The sequence below is a fragment of the Monodelphis domestica genome, chromosome 5 (assembly GCF_027887165.1).
Source record: "Monodelphis domestica isolate mMonDom1 chromosome 5, mMonDom1.pri, whole genome shotgun sequence".
Lineage (NCBI taxonomy): Eukaryota > Metazoa > Chordata > Mammalia > Didelphimorphia > Didelphidae > Monodelphis > Monodelphis domestica.
In genome coordinates, this window is record NC_077231.1 from 26965297 (window position 1) to 26991163 (window position 25867).

At 48.0% G+C, this 25867-nt stretch overlaps 2 protein-coding genes and 1 long non-coding RNA gene across 10 annotated transcripts in view; 1 reads left to right on the forward strand and 2 right to left on the reverse strand.

Moving 5' to 3' along the window:
* Positions 1 to 2983: 2983 nt before the first annotated feature.
* On the reverse strand, positions 2984 to 5120 carry RPS26 (ribosomal protein S26). Its single transcript, XM_007505780.3, has 4 exons — positions 4773 to 5120; positions 4274 to 4451; positions 3731 to 3861; positions 2984 to 3090 (listed from the first exon to the last, which is right to left on the reverse strand). Exons 1-4 carry the CDS (start codon positions 4773 to 4775, stop codon positions 3055 to 3057), a joined length of 348 nt encoding a protein of 115 aa, XP_007505842.1. The 5' UTR covers positions 4776 to 5120; the 3' UTR covers positions 2984 to 3054.
* Positions 5100 to 10085, forward strand: LOC130454360 (uncharacterized). The gene is made up of 2 exons (XR_008912011.1): positions 5100 to 5213; positions 9691 to 10085. It is a non-coding gene; the product is annotated as an uncharacterized LOC130454360 (long non-coding RNA).
* The window catches only part of IKZF4 (IKAROS family zinc finger 4), a 29089-nt gene continuing 11906 nt past the window's right edge, over positions 8685 to 25867 (reverse strand). For 6 of the 8 annotated variants that reach the window (XM_056797931.1, XM_056797929.1, XM_056797928.1 and 3 more), the window contains 7 exons: positions 24627 to 24681; positions 17145 to 17249; positions 15933 to 16193; positions 14950 to 15117; positions 12000 to 12149; positions 11181 to 11315; positions 8685 to 9684 (listed from right to left, as the gene is read on the reverse strand). In XM_056797931.1, coding sequence (XP_056653909.1) covers positions 8924 to 9684; positions 11181 to 11315; positions 12000 to 12149; positions 14950 to 15117; positions 15933 to 16193; positions 17145 to 17249; positions 24627 to 24666 — 1620 coding nt within the window. In that variant the 5' untranslated portion in view covers positions 24667 to 24681 and the 3' untranslated portion in view covers positions 8685 to 8923. The remainder of the gene's footprint in view (positions 9685 to 11180; positions 11316 to 11999; positions 12150 to 14949; positions 15118 to 15932; positions 16194 to 17144; positions 17250 to 24626; positions 24682 to 25867) is intronic. The other 2 variants (XM_056797932.1, XM_056797933.1) reach the window with 1 other exon arrangement.

The window sequence follows — 25867 nt, forward strand, 5'->3', positions numbered from 1 at the left end:
GAGAGGGGTCCTTGCAGAAGTGATCAATTAATCAACATTTTTAAGCACTTACTATGCGCCAGGCACAATGCTAACAAAGGGCAGTCTCTGCCCTCAAAGAGCTTGCAATCTAGTATTAGAAAACATACAAAAAGAAGCTGGAAAGGGAGGGAGAGCCGTAGAGGAGGTTTCAGATTTGAGGCTCAGGGAATGCCCAGGGGAGAGAGGAAGACATCTGAGCTAAGCTGTGGGAGCTCAAGGCAGGAATCCGTTTCTGGGGCCCGGCAGACAAGGCAGTGAGATCAGGTGTCAAAGTAATGCAGTCAGGGGGAAAACAGGGACAATTGTGATAACTAATGTGACTATGGGACCCCATGGCAAGATTCCCGAGTATAGATCAAGACATTTGAGAGAACAAAGAAAGTACTCAATTGAGGGGGATGGGAAAGAAGCATTAAGTGCCTACTATGGGCAAGGCACTGCCCTAAGATGTGATCTATTATCCCCCTTTGACATTACACGACCACGGTCTGGGGCCAGCCAATCAGCATCACATTGCACATAGGACAATTAAGGACCAACACTGCCAAAGAGCAGTGAGCATTAACCAAGCACTCCACATACTGCTAAAGCTAGAGGCCTGCCAAAGAATCCCGGATGCTTTGATGTCTTCCTTTGGTGCTCCTGACATCACTGAGCACTGCCGGTCTCCCTCAATATGTGCACTCTTCTCTTGGCACCAAACATCCTTTTACATTTTTCTAGGGTTCCTTATTCTTCTAGCTCTGAAGACAGTGACATCTTTCTCTGAGAATCCCACCTCTTCATCCTTGCCCAGCCCTAAACTTTGGTCCTTCCACCATTGAATACTTCCTTGAGCTGTCCTCCATTTTGCTTCTTCCTCCCAGCCTAGAACCTTATGCTGGTCAGCTAAACTCCATTTCCCTGGCCTCAAATCAGTCTGGACTTTCACCTCATACCTCAGGGAGAAAACAGGTTGTGAGCACTTGTTCATTACCCTGCCGTCTCCCCATCCCATCTTATTTCTTTACCCCACTTGCCAAGGGCCTCAGGTGGGCAGTCCCAGAATAGGCAATCTTTTTTTTTTTTAAACCCTTACCTTTCTTCTTGGAATCAATACTGTGTAATACCGGTAAGGGCTAGGCAATGGGGGGCAAGTGACTTGCCCAGGGTCACACAGCCAGGCCAAATTTGAACCTAGGACTTCCTATCTCTAGGTCTGGCTCTCAATCCACTGAGCCACCCAGCTGCCCCCTAGGCAAGCTTCTCACAAGAATGACATCCTAGAGCCTATCCCTTTCAGCAGATTGAGCCCATTATCATCCCCTCTTCCTAGTTCTTTCCCCAATGACTGTCTTCTTAAATCCCTTTTCCTCTCCAAACCCTCATCTTAGAACCAATCCTAGGACAGAAGAGTGGCAAGACCTAGGAACTGGGGCTGTGACTGGCCCAGGGTCACACAGCCAGACTCCTGGTCTGGCTGCCCCATCCCATATTCTCAGAAGAGGGGGAATGGGCCTGATTCTTTACTATGCCCATTTCCTTTAATTTCTCAACTAAATCTCATTGTACGACTGGCATCTAAATTGTTGAATCCAATAGGCCTTTTTTTCAATGTTCAGCCTTCTATGCAATATCTGACATGGTTCTCATCACTCCCAATAGCTCCATTCTGAAATCAACCACAAAACCCTGTCTTAATGGAGACTGCACACCTGAGCCATCCTGGTTTTCTCCACCAGTTCATCCAATTGTTTTAATTAAGCCGATACCCAGATCCAGATTATAACTCGTTTCCTGAAGCATTTGTCCTGCACCCTCAGAACTTGAACCCTAGAGGGCTCAAAACCCACAAGTACACAGTGAATTCCTTTCTTTCCCTGAAATCCTCTTCAATTCCCAGTTTTGTAATCACAAATCAAGATCACTTATCTCACCAGTGATCATCTCTTCATAGCTCACATTTAGCACCTATTTTAGTCATTTTTTGGATGTATGACAGAAATGTTCCTCCACTCCAAAGTAAGTCTTTGCCTAGTATCATGGCTGGTGTAGACTGAAGTTGTTCTCAATGGAGATCCAGATAACACAGGTTTTATAAGCAGAACTTAAAAAAAAAAACTCAACATGCTAGACAGCAGGTTGGATAAAAATTGTTATCTACTTCACAGGGCCATCAGAAGATCAATTATAACACAAAGAACTTCTATATGCTATTAAGCCTTCATTTTATATTTGCCATTTATGACCCTCTAAAATACCAACATATTCCTTATGTCAATATGGCTACAGAAGGGGAAAAACACTGAGGAAGGACAGTTGGGGGGGCTCAGTGGATTGAGAGCCAGGAAGTCCTAGGTTCAAATCCAGTATTTGAAATACCTAGTTGTGTGACCCTGGGCAAGTCACTTGACCCTCCACCCCAATTCTTCAGCTTTGGAATCAATACACTAGGAATAGATTCTAAGATGGAAGATAAGGGGTAAAACCTGGTTAAGTCCCCCATTCTTAGTCCTCCTAAGACCCAATTTCCTAAGGTGCCCAATATCATTGGCTCCACATCATCAGCTCTTCATATATTTTACTTTACAGTAAATTCTTACCTGCTATCAAGAAGCCCACCTAAGGGCTTCTGGCCAGACAATAACAAGTCCAAGATAACTGAGGCACTAAAACTGTCAACTTTATTTAATTTTGTGTAAAATTACAAGAAATTAACTTGCTTCAAAGGACAAAAAATAATGTGATACCACCTCAAGGCTATATGGAATCAAGGCAGTTTTTTGTAAAAACCTCCAGCTACCCAAGCACAAACCTTGATCCAAGGCTCCAATGATAATCTTTTCATTGAATTTGGTACCTACCTGTTGTTTTCTTGAGTAGGCTGTGCCAAGGACATTAATTTTATAACCAGGTTCTTTTTTTAAGTCAAAAAAAAAAAAGATTAACAACCCCCTAACCCATAGACACACCAGGCACAATATAAAGTAAACCAACCATTTTATTTTCCTCTGGGTTTATTTTCCTTAAGACTCTTGATGGGCAGCTAGCTCTTTACATAGGCTTTGGAGGGGGTCTGGGGGCAGCACCCTAAAAAGTAAAAGATAAATTGTGATCAATGTCATTCAGCATTTCTCCACTGTGAAAAGCAGAAATAATTCAAACATCTAGTCTAGTGACCCTTTAGATATCAATGGGGGAAAAAATTACTTAGGATATATGTATTGACTGTATACAGGTCAGATTAATAATGAATTGGTTACAGTTTGAAGAGCTAGTTAGAATAGTAACACTACTGGGCCCCCTTTTCAACTCAACATAGTATTTTAGTTCTTTATCTTTAAAGACCCCACAAAACTATTTTATTTTCATTTTGCCATTTCCCCCTTTAGAATGATCTCTTCTGGGAGCAGGGGTCTTTTCTTAGTAAACTTCTCAATCCCAAGCAATCCTAATTCTCTACCCTCCTCCTCCCTTTGTACTCATTCCTGTTAAGAAACTTACTGCAGGGGGCAGCTGGGTAGCTCAGTGGATTGAGAGCCAGGCCTAGAGACGGGAGGTCCTAGGTTCAAATCCGGCCTCAGCCACTTCCTAGCTGTGTGACCCTGGGCAAGTCACTTGACCCCCATTGCCTACCCTTACCACTCTTCTGCCTTGGAGCCAATACACAGTATTGACTCCAAGACGGAAGGTAAGGGTTTAAAAAAAAAGAAAAAAAAAAGAAACTTACTGCAGGTCTGAAGCGGGGTGGGGGTGTCCGATCCTTTCTTGCCTCACGGGATCGATTCCTCACTACTTTGCTATGGATCGCGCAGCTCACACAGTAATGTAGTTTCACATACAGTTTGGGCAGCACATAGGCTGGTGAAGGAACAAGCATTAGTGCTTATGTTGAAGCATCCGGCTTCCCCCCAAATACATACATATTTGAAATTCGTCAGAGAACTCTTTCATAAAAGGACTTTTGAGGTGGAGAGCACAGGTTTGGCCACCCTCGGCAAACACCCCAAGGCTCTTGGAGTTCTAGTTTCAAATCTCACTTCTAGTAACTAATCAAGTAAGTGTGTGAATCACCGGTCAGCAAAGTTTTAACCCTTAATCAGAATAGCCCCGCTACCTGTGGATTGGAAAAGATGTCACATCTATGCTCAACCTTCCGTTTCCCAGTTAAGAAGACCAAAAACGCTTGGCCAGGCAGGGACCCTTCAAACCCAGCATTCTTGTCACCTTCCCAACTTCCACCAAAAGCCCAATGAACCGGGGCTGGACTTACAGTCGAAGACGCTAGCCTCGGAGATGTCCCTGACGGCCGCGGCCTCCACAATATTGCGGATTACGAACTTCTTGATGGCCTTGTCCTTAGGCACGCAGCGGGCGCAGTTGGTGCAGCGAATGGGCTGCACGTGGCCGCGGCCCTTCTTGGCACGTCCGTTGTTCCTTCTCTTCTTGGTCTGTGGCGACGGGAGGTAAGGTCACACGGGGTTGCAGAGGGCTTTCCCCGCGGGTGCACCTTCTCTCCCCTCCCTCCAGGCCCCGCTCCCGCCTTTCGGGACAGCTTCTCTCGGCGCCCCCGAGGTACGGGCCCGCGTTAGCCTCCCCATCCTCTCAGCCTGTCTCCCTCCCTCACCCGATGGGCACCGTTGCCAACCTGTGGCCGGAGCCTTCACTCCCCAATTTCACAGGCCTCGGGTACTCCCTATTAACCCGCTCCAAGGGCTTCGGGCCCAGCCCTCCCAAACAAGACAAATCCCGAAACCACGCCGTTCCCTTACCATCTTGTAAGCCAAAAGCCGAAAAAGGATCCGGTTCCGCCACGGTCCCTCTTATATACCCAGGGATCCATGCGCTTACGCATGCGCGCATATAGAGGTCCTCCTCGGAGACAAACCAATCCCAGGACTCATTTAACAAAAAGTCTTAGTTCTTAAGAAGTCCATCTAACTCTCTTAGAAGAGGCTTTTGGAGTTGTTTTCGACTCAGAGGCAGATCCCCTGTGGGATTATTTTCTTACCAGGTGGAAGAATACATGTGTATTCTTTATCCAAGTAATCATTACCCAACAAGCTCCGCGAGGCTCTGACTTTCCCAGAAGCGCAGCTGGGAGTTGCAGCCGGTCAGATGTGGCGTCCTGGGGAACGCCGGGAGTTGTAGTCCACGGGGGTAGAAAGCAAAGTGGAGGACTGCCTTTTGGGAATTGTAGTTCGAGTGCACAGGTAAGCGTACTGCGCGATGGGAGCTGTAGTTCAGAGACATCCCTGAGCCCAAAAGCCAGGGTTCCGCGGGCCGAGGAAGGCTAGCTTTCCGCATCCTGCGTTCTTGTTCCCTCCACCTTCTTCGTGGTTTCATCTTCCTTTCCGTTTAAGAACGGGGACAGAAAGATGAACCACTATAGCTCTATCCCGCTCCCCTCCCCAGTATTAAGGCCAGAGGCTCCCCGTTGTTAAATCCATGCAAAGCTGCTTAGGCCCGCGAGGGTGGAGCCCAGCCCTCCCGAGTCAGGTGTAGGCTTGCAGGCAGCAGGTTCCCGGTCATTCTTAATGCCTATACTGGCTAGCGTGCCACTTGGTGCATAGTGAATGCCTATGCTTTCTCCAGGTAAATCGCCTGCCCTCCTGCCTGGAAAGCCTGTTCTGATATCCTGATAGCAAGCCGAGGATGAAGTCTTCCATCCCAGGATTTTAGAACTCTTGATTACACTACAGAGTCCATCCTGTCCCTTTCCGGCAAACTATTGCTGTAGCAGTTTTATTAGGGCCCTTCTTAGAAGCTCCTCCTCAAACTCTTTTTACAGCACCAAATTGTCTTCTTTTCGGAGGGCAAAATGAATCAGAATAAAAACATATGAAGGCATTTCCCTCCTCCTCTTCTCCAGAATGGCAAAGCAGAGCAAGTTTGCAAAGACAGGAGGTGTTAAATTACTCATGTTTATTTATAACAGACCTTCAGCCAGTACAGTACAAAACTTACAGTAGTATATTCTTCATTACACAAATATTTACTTACAATATATTACAGATACAAAACGCTTCGCTGTTAAGTCTCAAAAGCAAGTTTGACTCCCCTTAAGAAGGGAAAGAGAAGAAGTCTACAAAAAAAGGGAGGGGCGGGAGAACCCAGAAGAGGAAAGAGGGCAGGGATCAAGAAAGACACGAAGTCTAGGATACAAATGAAAACCCTGGGAGAGAGGACGGAGGTGGTATTGCACTTTCTTCTTTTTTTCTTTTTTTGTTCATCATAATGTCTGATTAAAAATATATATATATATAATATGTACACAAGAAAAGAAGCTGCTAAGAGTGTTACAAAAATCCCTCCACAGCTTAGAGACAGACACAAAAAAGAAAACAACAACAAAGGTTTGGAAAAGTATCTGCTTAGAAAGGGTTTTCTTGTTTTTTAATTTTGTTAGAAAAGGAAAACACCTCTTTCCTCCCTATGGGTTTCAGGGTGCTTGGGGTTTTTTTTTCTTTTTTTCTTTTTCTTTTTTTTAACAAAAGGAGCTGGGAGGAGGAGTGAGCACATTTGAGGTCCCAGAGCCTGGGGGGGCTCTAGGGAAGTAGGACTTTGTACCTAAGACCCTGGTTAAAGTGCAGTGATGATCTAGAAAGTGATGGTGTCCCCCTCTTCCCCTCCTTAGAGTCTTACCTTGCTCCCAGCCCCCAAGTCTCTGCTCTCCTGGGCATGGCAATAGCCTCGGAACATGATTTTTTTTGTTTTGTTTTGAAATTTCTGGGGGAGGGGATTGGGGAAAAATGTGGGTAGGACCCTAAGGCTCTGATCTCCCTAAAGGGAACAGTCCCTAGGGAGTCACAAGCAGAATACTGTAGTAGTTCCCAGATGGGAAAGGGAAGAAGGACTAGAAAGGGCCTTGACATCCAGATCTGCTCAGTACAAATGGAGTAGGGAGGCAGAACCTTCCCTTCGAGTTCTCTCCCTGTCCCTGTGCCCCCATTCCCCACCTTCCTGGCAGCATCTGGTTATTGCTACATCATCCAGCAGGGACAGAGAGACCAGGGCTCTACACAGATCTGAATCTCATCTGAGTGGCCTCGGGGTAGAAGAGGAAGAGGAGAAAACTGTTTTAGGATCTCCTCCTCACAAAGGGGTAGGACAGACTCCTCTCAGAGGCCCAAGTACCTCAATCCTGGGTTCTGTCCCCCAGCCAACCCTGCAGCATCCTTCCCTGGGGACCCCTATGAGATCCCTGAGGAAGGGGAAGAGGCAGAAGAGGCAATGAGGAAAGGGGAGTTGGGAAAAGGAATAGGAGAGAGGAAAGAGAGGAGGACCAAGTGTTACAACTTGTGAGGTGGTTGTGTGTGTGTTTTTTTTTAACATATTAAAAAAAACAGCCTTTGGTTTGAACCTCAAGGAAGCAGGAGAGCCAGGTGGCTGTGGCCCTGGGCCGGGACTCCACGTGAATAGAGATGCTCCCCCTTCCCAGGGGCCTCTGCCTCCCTCCCACACCAACAAAAGCAGCCAAGCACACTTCAGGAATCAGGGGAGAAATGATTCTTTCCTTCCCTGCTTCCTTGGCACCAGGCATGAAGGGGGCAGTGAAGGATGCCCTCAGTCCAGATGTGCTGGACTACTCTCCCTGGGGCAGGGGTCGGGTAGGGCCTACCCTGGAATCATTTTTGGTTATACTGAAATAATTAAAAGTGAGGAAAGAAACATCCCATTCCTGTGACCACTGGCCCTGAGGATGGAGCCTCAGAGATCAAGAATGGGATGGTACTCCCTGCTGGGGAGGGGTGAAGGCAGCAAGACTGAAGGGCTGGGTCTCCTCCTTGTCTTCAGGCAGCAATAGACTTCACTGGTTTTTCATATGGTGGGATATGAGCCCCTGAGTGCCTAGGGAGGTTTCTGGGGTGAGGGAGTCAGGTGAAGAAGCACTGACAGAAAGACAAGACTCTTGCCTTCTCCCTGCTTTCTTTTAGGTGAGGATCTTTTCCTCCCAGTGTTTCAGAGACAGAAAAACGTACGGACCCAGCTTTCACCCCTGAGAAGAGCAGATTGAGGTGCCCCAAGTGGAGGGAAGCCACCACTGAGCACACAGATTGTTGTAGGACCAGAACAGCCCCGGTGAGGTTGAAGGGAGAGGCCATCACATCCTAGTGGGAGACCCAGAGTGCAAATGCAGGCTTCAGAGTATTCATATTATTAGGGGAACAAGGGAGAGGATTCTGAGCCTCACAGTGCCCTGGAGTGAACGTTTTCAACCCCCTCGGCCCCCTAAGTGGGGGAAATCCTTCATTCATTCATTCATTCAAGAACAGTGCAAGCTGCCCAAGGTGAGAGGGCAGAGAGGTATGGAGTGCCAGGGGAGGGGTGTCCCAGAGAGGAGATATAATGCCACAGAGCTATGGTGGGGCCAGGAGGCACCGGCACCGGAACGGAGGAATCTGGCAGTGTAAGTGAAGGGTGAGGATCAGGGACAGCAGTAGGCCAATGCCCCTCCAAACTCCAGAGAGCTCCCCACCCCATTGTCCTAGGGATGTGGAGGAAGCCGGAAGAGAGAGGGAAATGAGGCTTGGACAGAGAAGAGAATGAGGGAGAGGGGTGGCAGGTGCGAGATGGGCTTTTTTTGTGAGGGCAAAAAAACCCTTCATCTAATCATCTTACTAAATAACTTAAGTGTGAATCTGGGAGGCGGAAGGCTGGGGAAAAGAAAAACAAAAGACCTGTTTCATCACAACGCTTAAATAAATCAGCTTGGCAACTCGGAGAAAGGAGAGGGGAGGAATGGTGAGGAGTCAAGTGTGAAATCAGGCAGCCAGGGACTACGTCTGTGCGTCACACAGGCTACAAAAGCAAAACTTAGTCGGATAGAAAAGTGGACTGTGGGGTGGGGGTGGGGGTGAGATGGGAGGGCCGGACACCTCTGAAGGGACGGGTAGAAGACGGCAGGGGAGGCCGGACAGCACTAGCCCACCTTGTGTTCCCCTCGGACAATGTGGGAGGAGAACTCGTACCGGTCCTGGCTGTGGTAGCCACAGATGTTGCACTCAAAAGGGTCCCTGAAGCCGTGGCAGCCCATGTGGATGGTGAACATGACGTGGTCCAGGAAGAGGATGCGGCAGTGTTCACACTTGAAGGCCTTCACTGGCTCTCCGTCCTCACCCACCACCCGCAGCATGTCCTTGGCAGAGCCGGGGGCACTCCGGGGGAGCCCTTCCTGCATCTTGGGGTCCTCTTTGGCGTAGGCAGGGCTGGGCCGGCTCCCCACAACCAGAGCAGAAGCTGGCTGATTTGGGGGACACTGAGGGGTCGTTACAATTCCCCCACCCCGCTCCTCATGGTTGCTCTCTGTGTCTGTGGAGTCCTGGCAGCCATTGCTGGGGGAGACCCCAGGGTCAGCCAGGGGACCCCGAGCCCGGTAGAGGAGGGGGCCCCCGTCAACCAGGTCCTCGTGCCCCTCGCCGGCTTCCCGGGTTCCAGGTAACTCCAGTCGGCCAGGAAGGGGCTGCATCTGGGTGTAGACAGAACTTATGACAGGTGTGAGCTCTGAGATGCAGTTGGCAGGCGGAAGGCGGAGTGGGCGTAGGTGTTCTGTTCCCACAAAGGCTAGTGAGCCAAAGCCGGGATCCAAACTGGGATGTGCTACCAGCTCCACATCCTTCTCATAGCCCCCTGAATTCATGTCAAAGGGGAGATCGGAGAGGCTGAAGCGCATCTGCTTCTCACCTGCAGGGAAGGAGAAAGTACTTGAGCTCCCGAAGGGTGGCACTTCTTGGTATGCCACTTCCCAGATGCCCATGACCAGAGGCCCGGATCCAAGCAGGGACGGCAGCACAGTCCACTGCTTTCCTAAAAGCAGAGACTCTCTAGTCCAACTCGTTCCTTTAATAGGAGACGAGAAACCAGGAATAAAGAAGTTAGGTGGCCACCTGGGCAGCCAGGAGACCCGGAACCATGATGCCCCACAACATCCTCTGGGGCCCCTGGTGGAGCCAGAGAAGCAGGAGTCACCTGGGCCAGGACAGAGAAGAGCAGTTTTGTTCCTATGGTCAAAGGCTCCAGGGAATGGGATTCTTTTGCATTTCTGACTGCTGGGAAGCTCTCAGTAAAGTCTGACTTCCTTCCTGCTTCTGCTTGCTCTTTCTTTTCTACCCACAGTAGCTACAGACTTGGACTCCTTTTAGACAGCTCTGCTTCCAAGATTGTGTCTGGGGGGGTTTCCAAGGATGGGCCATTAACCTATACGGAAGGATCCCTGCAGACCCCACGTGAACTGAGAATACCATACTCTTAACAGCATCTTGGTTCTGGTGTATTATCATTTATTTTTTTTTAATATTGCCCAATTACATTCTTTTTTTTTTAAATCCTCACCTTCTATCTTAGAATCAATACTGTGTATTGGTTCCAAAGCAGAAGAGTGGTAAGGGCTAGGCAATGGGGGTCAAATGACTTGCCCAGGGTCACACAGCTGGGAAGTGTCTGAGGCCAGATTTGAACCTAGGACCTCCCATCTCTAGGCGGGCTCTCAATCCACTGAGCCACCCAGCTGCCTCCCAATTACATTCTTACTCTGTTTCTGGCCTGAGACTTTGGCACCTCTGGCAGAGTGGAAAGTCATCAGAACACCCAAGTACAAATCCTAACTCAAACACTTGCCAGCTGTGTGACTCTCAGACAAGCCTTTTACCTTGATAGCCTCAGTTTCCTCATTTGTAAAATGGAGCTAATCACTGCCCCTCCGTCATAGGTGGAGAACCATATGAGATAACAGATGTGGAATGCTTTGCAAACCTTCAGGCACTGAGACGGAGCCTTGTGATTTGTTTGGTACGGGGTCCTTCTCCATCTGCTTTGTAGCTCCTAGTCTCAGAGTACTTCCTAGAGCCCCCAGAAATCAAGGGACTTGCCTAGGATCATAGCCAGGATGTTCCTGAGTCTACCCCTGGACCCCGGTCTTTTGATCCCACGTCTGGCTCCCCAGATCTCAATATGGCCTCCTTAGGAGCAGAGCTGGTGCGGTGGGGAAAGGAGGAAAGACAGAGCGCTAGCAGGTGCTTTAGCCACGATTCTGGGGAAGCCTTAAAACCCGGCGTGTTAGTCATGATGACTAGTTTTAGTATCTCAGGCAGGTCCCAGGGATTCAGAAGGGCTGTGGGGACAGAAGTCTCCCCCGTGTTTTGCCGCCCTCCACCCTTGTCCCACTCATCTGCGGGTCTTACCCACAAACTTCTGCGGGGTGGAACGCTTGCGTTTGGTTAGGCTGTTGGCCAGGCGGTCGATAAAGGTTGGCCGCTCGGAGGACGAGTGTAGTAGCATGGAGTCTGGCACCATCTCTAGGTCGCGCATGTCATCACCTGCAGAAGTGGCAGTGAGTGAGAGGAAAGAGGGTCACCCGGAGACAACCGTAGGGACAGGCAGGGGCCAACAGGGAGGTCGTGAGCGGGGCAGACGACTTGCCCTCCCCTCTCAGCATTTCTAATACTTCTCTATATAAAGCAGAGGAGCGCGGATTCAGGGAGGAAGAGGGACGTTGGAGGCCATCTTCTATCTGATCTTCTCTATCTCCCTCCCTGGACGGAGGGTAAGGATTGGGTCTCCTCTAGTTCAGATTCCTAGCTGGAAGTCTAGGAGCCCATTCTTAAAGCAATTCTGATCAATGAACTTCAGTAGACTTGGTTTCCTTTGCAGTGCTACGTATGCTATTTTGTATATTTAAAAGGGCTTCTTCGCTGTCCGAAGCGAATGGGGCACAAAACAGGTGTCCTGCTCTAGACCTCCCCATCACACCTAATACAGAGAAGGTTCGGCCCAGAAGGTGTAAAGCTAGTCACCCCGCATCTTCCCTGCCTTGTCCCCTGGGTTCTGGTAAGGGAGATATTGACTAGGACTGGGCAATGGAGATGAAGTGACTTGCCCAGGGTCACACAACTAGGTCAAATTTGAACCGAGGACCTCCCGTCTCCAGACCTGGCACTCTATCCACTGTGCCACCAGGCTGCCCCTCTCCCCGACATTCTTCGCCTTCCCTGTGGCCCCACCTGGAGGTCCAGTCAAGGCCTGGGCTTCAGTACTGAGAGACTGCAGGTAGTTATGGCACCGCTCCTTGTGTTCCTCCAGCGTACTCTGCTGCTTGTAGCTCCGGCCACAGTAGTTGCACTTGTAGGGCTTGCCCACCGTTGGAGAGGAGACTAGAGTTGGGGTTGGGGGTGGGGTGGGGAAGAAACAGTACTCGGGTCACTTATGCTCCCCAGACACCCCCCCTGTGGCACAGAGAAGACCCTAAGTTTGACGTCTTCCCTTTCTCTCGCTGCTAGAGGCAAACACATACAGAAGGAGCTCGGATGGTCTAGGAGAGCTGGAGGACCTTTTTACCAGTCAGCACAGGAGCAGCTCCGATGGCCAGAGCTGCAGTTGGAGGATGGGGACAAAGAGCCTTGGCAGCCAGGCTAGCCACACCCCAGGGCATCAGAGCCTGGGCCCCAAGCTGTGGTTTAACCTTTCTGTGGGGCGGATGGAGGAGAGCAGTGTTTTTCAGAAAAGGGGATTTCTTGCTTACGCATTTTTGCTTTCGTTGGGGGGAAAATGTTGGGCCGGTGGCAGTGAACCAAGAGCCCTCGGAACGTATGTAGGGTCAAGGGGGAATGAGCTCCCACTGGACTCCGCTCCTAGTTTGGCTTCCATGTCTAGCCTGAGCTTCTTGATTTCTCTCTCTCTAGCTTCCAAGCCCTTCCTGAAATATCAAGGGCATCAAGAAGATGTATCCTTTGTGGATACTGAGGTTGAACTGGGAGAGAAGAGAAAAAGAGAATGAGGGTTTAAAAGAAAAGGAAGGCATAAAGAAGAAAAGGAACATGAAAAAAAGCACATGATTCCTTACCCATAAGAAAGAACACAGTTCTTTTGGTCAGTTTGCTTTATCAAGGCATTAACATTCTTCTGGGAGAGGCAAAAGGAAGATTGGGAATATAAAGCTTCCTTTAAAGAGGCAGCATGGGATAGTAGATAGAAAGCTGGCCTCAGAGTCAAGAAGACCCGAGTTCAAGTCCACCACTGCTACACAGAGCTGGACACATTAGCCTCTCAAAGTTGTAGGCAGCTGAGAATGGGTCAGCTTGCATTGGTACAAGGAGCGTCCTTACCTGAGGATTTCCTATGTCACAGAAATCACAGGTCCAGGCCCTATCCTTAAAGGGGACCCTAGGAGGCTTGGAGCTAAAGGGTGGGGTATGAGCAGGGGGAGGCTTATAAAAGAAACTGAGCCTATGTCAGCAAGTGTAATGGAAGTGAAAAACAATGAACAGGAAGAATGTGGGGAAACATGGAAAGCCTTATATGAACAGATGCCGAGCCAGGAGAGCAATGCACACAACTACAGCATCGAAACCGGGAACCACCGCCAGCACAGAAGAGGGCCCAAGATGGCGTTTTGCTGATCAGGCTTTAAAGGTCCATGTATAGGAAGCTAGGAGAAAGCATCCCTAGGAAGCTGGGTCTCCTCCACAGCCAGGGAAGGTGGCTCTCTCAGGTCTCGCTCTAGAAATGTTGCCATTTGAGATGAAAACCATCCCTGAATGGCTCATTTCACCACCCTGGGCAGTGGCAAAGCGCTCAGGCCTTAGGGAGGGCCACCCTCTTGGCTGTTGTGAAGAGCACGCTGGCCTCTGGATAGAGAAGGCACAGTCCCAGAGAGCTGGACCCCGTTCAGCATCTGTTGCTACCCTTGCTCTCCAGTCACCCATGTCCCCCCTTACCCATCCCATCCCACTCCTGCAGTGAGCAGTCCCTAAGCCTAGAGCCCAAACAACCTGTTTCAAACCAGCAGGGGGAGGCTCCCCACTCCTCCTCCTTCCCATTTCCAGCCTAAGCCCCACTACTGCTAAGAGGCAGCAGATTTCACTGGGTGGAGGAAACAAACAGCTTCTAATGGGGGGCGGGAAGCAGCTTTGTATCTGTGTAGAGGAAGGATCAGGAAGTTGGGGAAGGGAGTATTGGGTCTATCTCTGCTGCTCCAACCCTGGAGTGGAAGGGTCCCACCCAGCTCTGAAGGAGAGCTATGAAGAGTCAGAGGCCTGGAGAAAGAACAAGGAAGAAGGGTTTGGGGTGGCGAAATGGCAAATGGGTTTCTCTCCTATCCCCCTGGCCCCATGAGGTTTAGAGGATCGAACAACACCAAGAAGAGTTCTCGGGAGGAGCTTCCCAGAACCTTCTCCACAACTCATTTTCTACCCTGTGCCTGAGCCACGAGTCCCGTGCTGAATGAGGAAGCTGGCAAGTGCTGCCTGTCCAGGCTAGGCTGGGCAATCTGATCCAGATCCTGAGCCCTTGCCACCCTCTGGCCCTGCACTTGCCCCTAAGAAGAGGAAAGGCGGCAGAGGCTTATGGGTGGATCACCTGCTCTCTTTCCCTTCCAAACTAGGAGGACCTTTATGGAAATCAGGAAAGAATGGGGGAGGAGATCTAGGAATCGGCAACCCTGGAGAAGCAAAGGCTGGGGCCTCTTTGCACCTGTAGGGCTTACAGTTGGAACAGGTGGGGTGGGAGGAGGGCTCAGAAGTGGGGATGTAGTGGGGAAAAGATGGCTCTGGCACCAGAGAACTTTACAAAAACAGAAGTCAGGGAGGATGACAACTAAGAGACACCACCATTGCCTCGGATCCCCTTTGTTCCTTGGCATAGTTCATGGTGGACGTTAAGTGTCTTGTCAAATATCCCCTGCAATTTCCCACAAGGGTTCTGTGGATCAGGAAGTAGGGGCAAAGATACAAGGCACCATCAACTTTGTAGGCTTTTTTTTTCAAGCTTTTCTGCTACCTTTTGCCCCCAACTGAACGATCAGCTCTCTGATACAAAGAGCATCCTTCCTATTTCTTCTGCTTGACTGGGATTCCAGAGGGCCGTGGGTGGACTGGGATGGGGACTAGAGGAGAGTGGGTAGTTCCAAGGTGCAACCCTCCCTCCCTTTTACTTCCCTCTCTGTGGCTCACTGACCGGAGTGGGTGCGGAGGTGGCCAGTGAGAGCGTCTCGCCGGCGGCAGGCATAGTTGCAGAAGGGGCATTTGAAGGGCTTCTCCCCTGAGTGCAGCTTGATGTGGCGCAGCAGGTTCCCCTTCTGGGTGAATGAGGCACCACACTGGTTGCAGTGGAAGGGCCTCTCACCTGCAAGGGAGACAGACCCCGGAGGGGAGGGGAGGGAGAGGGTTTTTAAGGCCAGACTCGACCCCCCACCTAACTGGCTCAGAACACCTCCCTATTAGGCAAGGTGTGTCTATGGTGCCAGGCAGGACTGTGCCTTTAGGAATTCCTGCTTTATTTAGTTACTCCTTGGGGTAGTAATAATGTAACGGTGTGGGGGTAGGTGCCAGGCATTTGTGGGGTGGAGGGAAAAGACAGTCCAGTGTCTCTCTCCAAGGGCACAAGATGGCCTTTTGGCTTTAATCGAAATCTGAACTCCAAATTACCTCCTCTGTCCTAGAAGCCGGGGAAAGCACTGAAGTGAAAGCATCTGTCCATTTTTTGAAAAGAGATTAATGGAGGTGGGGGAGGGGAAATAGAGGGGGAAAGGGGAGAACTGAGACCCTAGGAGGGGTTGTAAGAACCAGAAACAGTCCCCAGGAATCCCAATCTTAGCTTACCCTAGGATGCTTCTTGAGTCCTTAACAAGGTACCTTCCCCAAACCTCCTGGGAACAATTCCTGTCACCACCTCCTCATTGTGATGAATGAGAGAGGTGCTGAGAAGGAGCAGGTGAGGCTGGGAGCCCAAGTTCCCCTTTCTGCCAGTTTGAAATAAGTCATGGGAGAGCTCATTCTTTTCCTACCTCCACCTTGCCCCTCGATGTGGTGTCCCCTAAAACCTTTCCTGCTCAAAGCTTTCCCCCCAGTAACTCCTTCCCAAATATCCCAAGAAACGCTTTCCTTTTCCCACTCGCAATCCCACCCCAAAGCTTTCCCCGGGGCCCCGTTTCTGCTCACCCGTGTGACTGCGCTTATGCACCATAAGCACATTGGGCCCGATGCAGACCATACCACAGATGTCACACTTGAGCTTGCCGTTGGGCAGTCGGATGCCACCAGGGGAGTGAGGCTCTGGGCCGCTCCCATCGCAATAGCCCAGGGGCTCAGACAACGAGTCTTCTACAATCACACTGTCCTCCTTTTCCAGAAGCCGGTCGTCTGGCCCCAGCAGTCGGCTCGACTCTTCATCGCTGTACATCTCCACCTTGATGGAATTACCTGGGAGGCAATGCTTTGTAAGTTAGGACAAGAAAAGATGGGGAACAATTTAGGGCCACTATAGAAAAGTGGGCCAGACTTGAGAATTCAAGAGGAGCCAGTATCCAAGATGCAGTAGCCATGGTGAGGGGCTCCAGGTCCTGCTGAGGTCTGAAATATCTTTTTCTATCCAACCCACTCACTGGGTAATCAGGCTTCAAGAGGGAAAAGACTGAGAGTTGGTAGGGTATCATGTCTTACTAGGATGAAGTGTGTGTGTGTGTGTGTGTGTGTGTGTGTGTGTGTGTGTGTGTGTGTGTGTGTGTGCTGAGATGGTCTTGGGAGGGTTTGGTGGGGGCCAGGAAAGGTATAGGTGGGCTGGAGAGCAAGGGAGGAAAGGAACATGGGGGGGGGACACACATACATGACCCAGTTTATCCTCCCACCCTCTACTCAATAAAAGCTAATGGCGGGGAGGGTGAAAGAAAGAGTTGTCTGTGGGAGAGCGAGCTTTGACTTTAGCTCTGACCTACATTCCTGACTATTCCAATCATCTAGAGAATGTGACAGATCCAAGACCAGCTGGGGAAGGGCAGGCACAAGGCCCCCACCTGAGCAGGACGGTTAGGGTGAAATATGAAGGGCTCTCTACCTTCTGCCAACTTCCTCACACAACACCTTATCACTTTTTCTATCTAATAGAAGCTTCTTCGGCAATTAAACTTATTTAGCTCCTATTTCCCTGCTCCTACGGCATGCCCCCCACCCCTACTGGGCCTATTTTAACTTCTTCCAGAAACCAGGGGAACCTTGGACACTGGCCTCCCCAATGCTCTTAAAGGGTTCTGGAAGCCAGTACAGATAATGACAGGGAAACAGTCTCTAGATAAACAGGGAACTAAAGGCAAAAAGGAATATCTGACACAGGAATAAGGCTCAAACTGGAGGTGGGAATGGGGGATTGATACTTACCACTAAGAGAGCAGATGGGTGAAGAGTGCTGGCTATTTGGGGTGCTCACAGAGGGCCCCACTGGGGCCCCACTGAAATCCTTCTCCAAAGATGAGTCCCCGCTACCTTGGGGAGACAAAGCAGAGGAAGGTTAGAGGTGAAGTTGGAGAGCCCAGCCCTCACTGTGTCCTCTTGTCCTCTCAGCACTGAGAAGGCAGCCCCATGTGCCCCACTGAGATCTCAGGAAAACAGGGTGGCTGGGGCCCTCTCCCTCCCTTTATAAGGTTGAGGGGAAGAACAGCATCAGTGATTGACGCCCACAGGAAACAAAGAAGGCTTGGGGCCTGGAGAGTCGGGGAAAGGAGATGAACAGGGGTCTCAGGAGGAGTCTTTTTCCTGGGGAAAGTGGCCCTCCAGGATCTTTGGGGAAGACCAGCTAGAGTGTTCTCTAGGTACTCCCACATATCTCACCCAATCATCGGGATTCATCTCAGAGATGATGGGCAGGCCATCTCACAGGCACAGACTAGAGCAAAAATTCTGTCTTTTTTTTAAACCCTTGCCTTCCACCTTAGAATCAACACTAAGTATTGGTTCCACGGCAGACGAGCAATGGGGATTGTGACACAGTTAAGAAGTGTCTAAGGCCAGATTTGCCCTAGGCCTGATTCTCCACCCTCTGAGCCACCCGGCTGCCCAAAAATTCTGTCTTAAGTAACAGACTCATCCTTGGCTGTCTAAACCCAAACTCTCCAACTTGCTTCTTCCAAGACTTGCATCTTCCTTCTGTGACACTCAGCTACCTGATGGTGCACTCCTCTACTCAGTGTCCCTTAAGCTCTCGTACACTCAGTTTGTACTGTGGTTTACTCATCTGCACTAGGTGACTGAAGTGTTGCTTTATGTATTTAATTCTATACTATATGTTATAAATATAAATGTTTATTTTCCACCAGATTATATGGTTCCCTGAGGAGAAGGCTCATGTCAATTGTAGGGCAATGCTACCGTACCATTTTGTACATAGGAAGTAGTTAATAGATGGCTGCTAACCCATTCCGAGACACCCAGGTCACTAACATAAGCAGAGAGACATACTCAGGCAAGATCAGACGTAGCCTCATGCTCACACTGATGTTCCTAGACACCTATTCCTCAGACATGCATACAGAACTTGTACCATCCAGGCTGGGAATCCAGCTATGGCTTTATCCAGATCTCGTGAAGAGACCTGCTCTCACAAAATAAAGACTGAATTCTAAAGAGAATGGAATTTGGACCTTCTACCCCTGATCATAAGTTAAGAAATTTGAGGCACATCCCAGTGATCCTTCTGTTGCTCTGGTCGGTCAAAGAAAAGAAAATCCCTCAGGAAGCACCCCCCCTCCTTTTTCTACTTAACTTTTGGAGGCCCCCAGACTTTAACTTACTTCACAGAGTTGTTGTGAGGCAAGAGCTTTACAAACCTTAAGCTAAACAAACATTATTCTTTTCTCCTCCATCTTTAGAAAAATGCCTCATAGTCCCAAGAACTGTAGGTTGATGGGTCCTTATTCCATCTTAAATTTCCCTTATCTAACTGAGGGATTATACAGAATTGGGGGAGAGGAATGACAGAAAAAGGATCTGTAGGGGGCTGGGTGGTTCAGTGGATTCAGAGCCAGGCCTAGACACAGGAGGGCCTGGCTTCAGATCTGGCCTCAGATATTTCCTAGCTGTGTAACCCTGGGCAAATTACTTAATCCTCATTGCCTAGACCTTAACACTCTTCTGCCTTAGAATCAATACATGGTATTCTAAGTTGAAAGGTAAGGGTTTTTTAAAATTAAAAATAAAAAAGGGATCTATATTACCCTTTTAAATCAATTAAGAAGCATTTATTAAGCACTTACTGCATGGCCAGGCACAGAGCTAAATGGTGGAGACAAAAGTGAAATCATTTCCTCTACTCAAAGAGAATATGTCTAACAAATTATTTATTTACGTAATATGAATTGTCCTAAATGACCTGATAGGGCAAGAGGGGAGGAAGATATGAGCCTTAACTCCACAAAGATGAGTTAACGTTCTAGGAAACAGCACTGGATTCTTCGTGAAGTGATTGGCGCTGACTCTGTTCCTCTTAGATAAAGTTATTTCCTGGGGAGAGGGATGTTGGGAGCACGAGAAAGAACATTCTCTTAATAGCCAAGTACTGCCAGTTCATGAAACCCTTCAATAGAGCTGCTTTTTCTAGGATAAAGGTAAGGGAAAGAATATTCTCATTCACTTCTTCCCTCGTGAGTAATAGAAGATTACACTCAAATTAACTTCAAAACAAAACAAAATAAAAACCCTTACCTTCTGTCTTAGGAACAATGCTACTGATTCCAAGGTAGGAGAGTGGTAAGGGCTAGGCAAATGGGGTTAAGTGACTTGCCCAGGGTCATACAGCTAGGAAGTGCCTGAGGCCACATTAGAACCCAAGACCTCTGGTTTCAGTGCCTAACTCTAGCCATTTAGCCATCTTAAATTAACTTTTGAAGAGGTAATACATGAAATGTTAAGTTTCACAAGTCAGAAACCAATCTGGGAAAGCCATGGACTTTGAATCCTAGTCAAAAAAATAGGAAGAAAAGGAGCTAGCCTTGGGAAATTCATCAGATCACCTCTAGGCTTCAGGAACTCCAGAGAGGGATTTTCAAATCCTAAATTTCTGGGAATCTCCAAACCAATCAAGCTAAAACTACTTTAATGTCCCAGAGAAACGTTCCTGGACAAGGTTATCACAGTAAGGCTGGCTTCTTAACCATTAGAACTATACCATTAGGACCAGGGGAAGGAGGAGATAACCCCCAGGTTATATTTGTTTTACATTCTGGGAAGGGTAGTGCTCTGCTCTTGCCTTCCTTTCCCTGATCCCCCTCCAATTGTATCTGCTCTTAAGAAGCAGTCAGGAAATTCAGGAGAACCTTGAATCCTCACATTTCTCTGCCTTGACTTGAGCAGATCTCTCTTTCTTAGCAATGGAGCTCTAAGATACCGGACAATTGGCCTGCTCCAAAGCAGCAAGGTAGATACCAAGTGCAAAGTAAGGGCCCTGGCTCCCCACACCCACACCCACTGTAGGGACCTGGCTGGGAAGAGGAAGAAGCTTCCTTGACCTCTTCGAAGCTAAGGCATCTGCTTCTGAGTGCCCATTCTCTCTAACCAGCTTCCCTCTCTTCTCCCCCTGTCCCACCCAGGCCTGCTTTGGCATTTTACCCCTGGCAGCTCCATCTGGGTCCCCAAGGCCTAATCGAGATGTCACCACTAGCTCAGGCGGCTCAAGCCGTTGTCTTTGCTTAGCAACGCCAAACGCCCTCTCCCATCCTTGGCAAGCATAGCAAGGAACGCCCCCTCCCCCTTCCCTCCTCCCTTCTCTACACCCCTCTCCCTTTCCTCAGGCTCCGGAGTTGTTTCTGAATTGGCTCCCTAGCCCAAGCAACCCCCTTCCCCCTCCCTCTGTCCACTTCCTGCCTGAACTTACATTATCCTTCCCTTGCTGGTGAGACCCCAGGGTGCAAGCGCAAGCCACCGCCTTGGAAACAGTGCTGGAGTGCGGGTGGTGTGTGCATGTCTGCGTCTGGGTGGCAGGCAGGGGTGAGCCCAGCCACTCACCTTCCAGGAAGCATGGATTCCTGGAAGTGAGGGGAACCGCCGTCATTTCATAGACACCAGCAGCAAAGCAGCCCGGTGAGCAGGGGCCCACAGCTGCAGCTGGCAAGAGGTGCTCAGCCTGGGGGGGGGGGGGGCGTCTGTGTGATCGGGGAAAGGGCTTGAGAGAGAATGTCGGGGAGGGGGGCACTGAGGCTAAAGCATCTCTTTCCCAAGGCAGTGAGGAGGGCTGAGAAGAGGGGGAGGGGGGAGGCAGATGCCCTCGTGCCCAGCAGACAAAGAACAACTACTCAACAAATACCTGAGAATCTAGGGAGTGTGTGCAAGAGAGGAGGGAGAAAGGGGGCTGCTGGGCTGGAGGGGGCCACAAGGGGCAGGCCAGTCAGCCTGTTACCAGTGCAGGAAGCAAAGGCCCCCGATGCCATAAGGCCTAGGACACAGAGCAGCTGTTGAGTCTCCAGGACAGGGCCAAAACCACTCCCTGCAACAAACAGCCCTGTTCCTATTTTTCCTCTGGCAGAAGGGAGGTCTTTCTCTTTAGGGCTGGTAGAGACAAAGCCTTCTTTCCCAAGGCTGAGGGGACCAAGTATATGCTGGCTCCTGGCATGTCTGCTCTGCTATTCTATGCCCTTTTAGGGATCCAACAACTTTTGTGAATTCATGAAGCCTCTGGGCCCAGCCAAGTCCACTTGTGCCATTCCTCCCTGCCTTCCCTCCTGCACCCTGCCCTCTGAGGCCTTCCTGGGCCATCCCCTGCCTTGTAGCAGGATGAGGCCTCCACTCTGCTTCCTTCCAAAGGAGCTGCTCACTTCAGTGCTGACCCACTTTGAAAGACTCGATTCTCTGATTCTGAGATCTTGGGGGTAGAAGGACCTGGGAATCTGAGAGATGGTATCCATTGCAAGAGAAAGGGAACTGCACTGCCTCTCTCTGTATCTCTTCCTACTGAGATTTCCCAAGCATTCTGCTATTCCTGAAGGCTTGACCTAATAACTGTTCCGGATATTCATGGACTGAGTTTGAGATATTCAATTTCCTCCTAAAGTAGAATATGGATGGGAGTGGAGCCTGGGTGGAATAGCAATGGATTCACCTTATTGAGAAGTTATTTGAAGCAGTGAAAGACAGAAGGTAGAGAAAAAGAACTTCCAGAGAGCTAGATACTAAGTTCCTTCTGGAGAACATCAAGGTTAGTCATGAGACATCATGCCATTTCCTTATCAACGGACCAGGCTGGGGAAAGTTCATTTGGCTCAGACACATAAGGATAAGATAATGATCTTTAAAGGTGAGTTTGGTATTGAACAATGGCACAATCAGTCTCTCTGCTGCTACCACACCAAGTCTAGGAAAGAAGGATGGATGATAGACCCCCAAACATCTTCTAGGCAGAGAAGTCTCCCAACTCCTACTGTCAGGGGACATCTTTGAGGTCCATTATGCTGTTCTATCAGCTGTTACTCCCTTTCTCTTTGAATCCCACTCCATAGCAGCTAACACTCAGAAATGTCAGATGAATAGTCTCAATGCACAGCTGAGCTTCCTTCGCCCTGTCCATTTCCTTTTCAAGAATCATTTGAAGTAGGAGCCTTATTTTTTTTTGGTTCCAGAAGGAAATCTCAACCTGTTTGGAAGCAAGAAAAGCTTGCTTTTATAGAAGAATAGTGAAAGAGTCCTTAGGCTTATATGTCTGTAGCTATTAGAGGTTCCACTAGGAACTAAAAGGAGTTCTGGGAGATAGACTTTTTTTTACATTTTCTACATAATTTATTTTATTTTAGCTCTTTTTTATTTTAAAATATTTTTCCATGTTTACATAACTCATTTTCTTTCCTTCTCCCCTCCCAGAGCTAACAAGCAATTCCACTGGGTTTTATAAGTGTCATCACTTAATACCTGATACCTATTTCCATATTATTCATTTTTATAATAGAATAATCTATAAAACCAAAACCATATTGGAAGGTAGACTTTTTGAAGGTCACTTTGTTTGCTTCTTTTGTTATTCTGAGGGGAAAAATGGGTGGCAATGATGAAGCTAAATGCTGGATGTCCAAGGAGAAGCAAGCATTTGTATTTTGGGGTCCTTGCCTTCATGGAACAGAAGGCTAGAAGATTCATGGCCACTTGTGGATGGCAAAGACTTTTAGGCTCAAGCTAGGTCTCTTCTATCTAAAGAAGTCTACCCCTTTTCTGTTACTGTCGGTGGAAAAAGCTATTATCAGTTGATTCTCCATTGTGTTAGGTCCTCCCTTATTTAAATAGAAATCCAGAATGGAAAGAAATAAGAAAAACATAAGATTAAAGATGTACTCAATCTCACTTCACAACTCCCAACGAATCTTCCAATCACTGTTTCCATCTCATCATTTACTATAGTATAGATTTCTTTCTACATTGCAGCCCAAATTCCTGAAGGGATCAACTTGTGTCTCTAAAACTTGCTCTTGGGTTTATTGCTCTTTAATTAAAATTTTCCTAGTTATTCCAGTGATTCAATATCACGAATCATAGAGATAAAAATCTGTTTTCAGTACCTTTATACTCATCTTTTAAAAAAGAGGCTGAGGAAAGGTCCCTATTTCCCACCCACAGTGTCTGAATCTGGGAAGCCTGTGGTTATTTCAACATCACTGAAAATCTCACTAAAAGCAAAGGCTCTCTATCTAACCTAGTTAGAATATCTTCAGGCAAGAAAAACCACATTTCTTTAGGATTATGGGTGGAGCTTTGCATCCAGCTCTCTGATCAAATTCTCTGATAAAAAAGGCCAATACATTTCTTATCTGGCTCACTAGCACCATTCAAAATTTTGTATTTGTACCCTTAGTACTCCACCAGACACACAGTCGGTGTTAAGAAAATTCTTATTGATGGATTGATTCAAGTGGCAACAAAAGGAGCCCAATTTTCTATCCCAAAGAGATAAAAACCACAAAGGGAAAGGACTTATATGAACAAAAAATATTGAAAGCATCTCTTTTTGCAGGGGCAAAGAATTGGAAAGTGAGGGGATACCTGTCAATTATGGAATGGCTAAGTTAATGCTACTGTTCTGTAAGAAATGATAAGCAAGAGGAGCTTAGAAAAATCTAAAAAGATTTACATGAATTGAAGCAGAATGAGATGAGCAGAACCAGAAGAACATTATACACAGTGATAGGAACACTGTACAATAAAAAATTGTGAATGACTTAGCAATTCTCAGCAATACAATGATTCAAAACAATTCCAAAGGATTCATGACAAAAAATGTCATCTGCTTCCAGAGAATGAACTGATGGAGTTTGAATACAGACCAATGCAAAAATTTTTTCACATTCTGTTTGTTCTTTTGTTCAAGTTTCCTTCCACAAAAGGATTAATATGGAAAAATATTTTACATGACTGCACATGTAAAATCTATATGATTGCTTGCCATCTCAAGGGGAGGGGAGGGAGGGAAAGGGAGGGAGGGAAAGAATTTGAGTCTTAAAATTCTTTGAAAAATGGTTACTGTTATTACAGGTAATTGAGGAAAAAATAAAATTAAAAAAAAAAAAGGAGCCCAGTGATCTCCGAACCGGCCAAAGGGAGCCTACCATCTCTTCCATCTATTTGCTTATAGGAACCACCCTAATAAGTGAGAATCATTCCTCTCCTCTTTTGCCCATATCCACAATCAGGACAGTGATTCTCTCCTTATAATCAAAGAAAACCTAGGGAGAGGAATTACTATTGATCTCAAAAGTAAAATAAAGAAGCAGTTACTATCAGGCCAGACCTTTGGCCAGTAGCTTTGGGAGTCCTGCTCTCCAGGGCAACTTCTCTAAGACAAAGGAGGGTTACTCCCAGCTCTTTTGAAGCAGAACAAATTAGAGGACATACCAGACATATACGAGCGGCCATTGCAGTTCTCTATATCCATCTTAAAGAGACTTTGCTGCAAGAGAAAAAAAAAGTGCTATTAGAAGCTGAGTTCTGGGCAGTGGCAGAAGTGCCTTCCTATCATCTTTGAATAAGAAGGAATCGTGAAGGATGATCAAGGCCTTCTCCCTTATGTTGGGCCTGACCTGACACAACTCCAGAAAGAGCAGAAAATTCATACTCTGCCTGGGAAGAGGAGAAAGAGAATATTTTGGCTTACACCCCAAGAAGTATGTGAGCCTATAACCCATGAGAAATAAGCTTCAAATCATTCCAAAGCTGATCTAGCTGGGCTTATTTCAGTGGCAGCAGAAACCCCAACAGCAACAGTCTTTCATGTGGCAAAGGGAACACACACATCCCACCCACTGGGAGATAGCAAGACTCTCCTAGGAAGCTCTATCCTCCTGCTAAGAGGGGAACAATGATATGGTAGTGATGCCTGAAGATAGTCATGCTAGGGATTTTGCCAGGCAGGGAGTGAATGGTGAAGGGGGGGATGGGGAAGAGCAGCCACGGTAGAATTTCATGTTGGGTTTCCTACAGTGCTAATGAACATTTTATAAGTTTAAGTGGCTTTTTCCCCCTCTAGGCAATTACATTTACTGTGTTAAAAAACAAAATCTGAGCCTGGGCTTAAAACACAGGTTGGCCTGTTTGAGAAAGGCAGGCAATAATTGGCATCAGCATGTACTAAACAAGTTGTGCTGAGAACAATTAAAAGTGATAATTTGTTGCAATGAATTATCTCCTTAGGAGCTGAAAGGGAGGGGAAAAATGAGTGTGATTTATAGGAAATTTGCATACATCCCTAATTGTCTTTGCCACATAACAATACAAATCCTTCACTGAATGATTTGAAAGAGGAAGAGAGAAGCAACCTAGAAGTACTGAGGCTCTTGACCACTTTGAAGAATCTCATTCAAGCAAATCCCTGGATATTGGGTTTGTTGATCATACCAAAGCAGGGCAAAGATAAAAGAGCCTATGTCTCCATCTCCCCTCGGTTGTTTGGTAGTCTGAGAACAAAACAAGAATGAAATACCTAAATGAAGAGAGTAGGAAAGGCTGAAACATGCAGAAACTGACTTGTGCTCAATTAGCAAGTTTTGCCTAGATCACACTCAAGCTCCAGGCCCTCACCCTCTTCTCCAGAAATACTCAGCAAGTTCCCAAATCCATTAAAAAACAAACAAGGGGAC

Excerpts from the sequence above, each read along its gene's own strand:
- RPS26 (XM_007505780.3), bottom strand. Across the intron at positions 3,862-4,273 it reads CGAGGCTAGCGTCTTCGACT|CCTATGTGCTGCCCAAACTG; the intron begins GTAAGTCCAGCC and ends TTCCTTCACCAG. Across the intron at positions 3,091-3,730 it reads CACCCCGCTTCAGACCTGCA|GGTGCTGCCCCCAGACCCCC; the intron begins GTAAGTTTCTTT and ends TTTACTTTTTAG.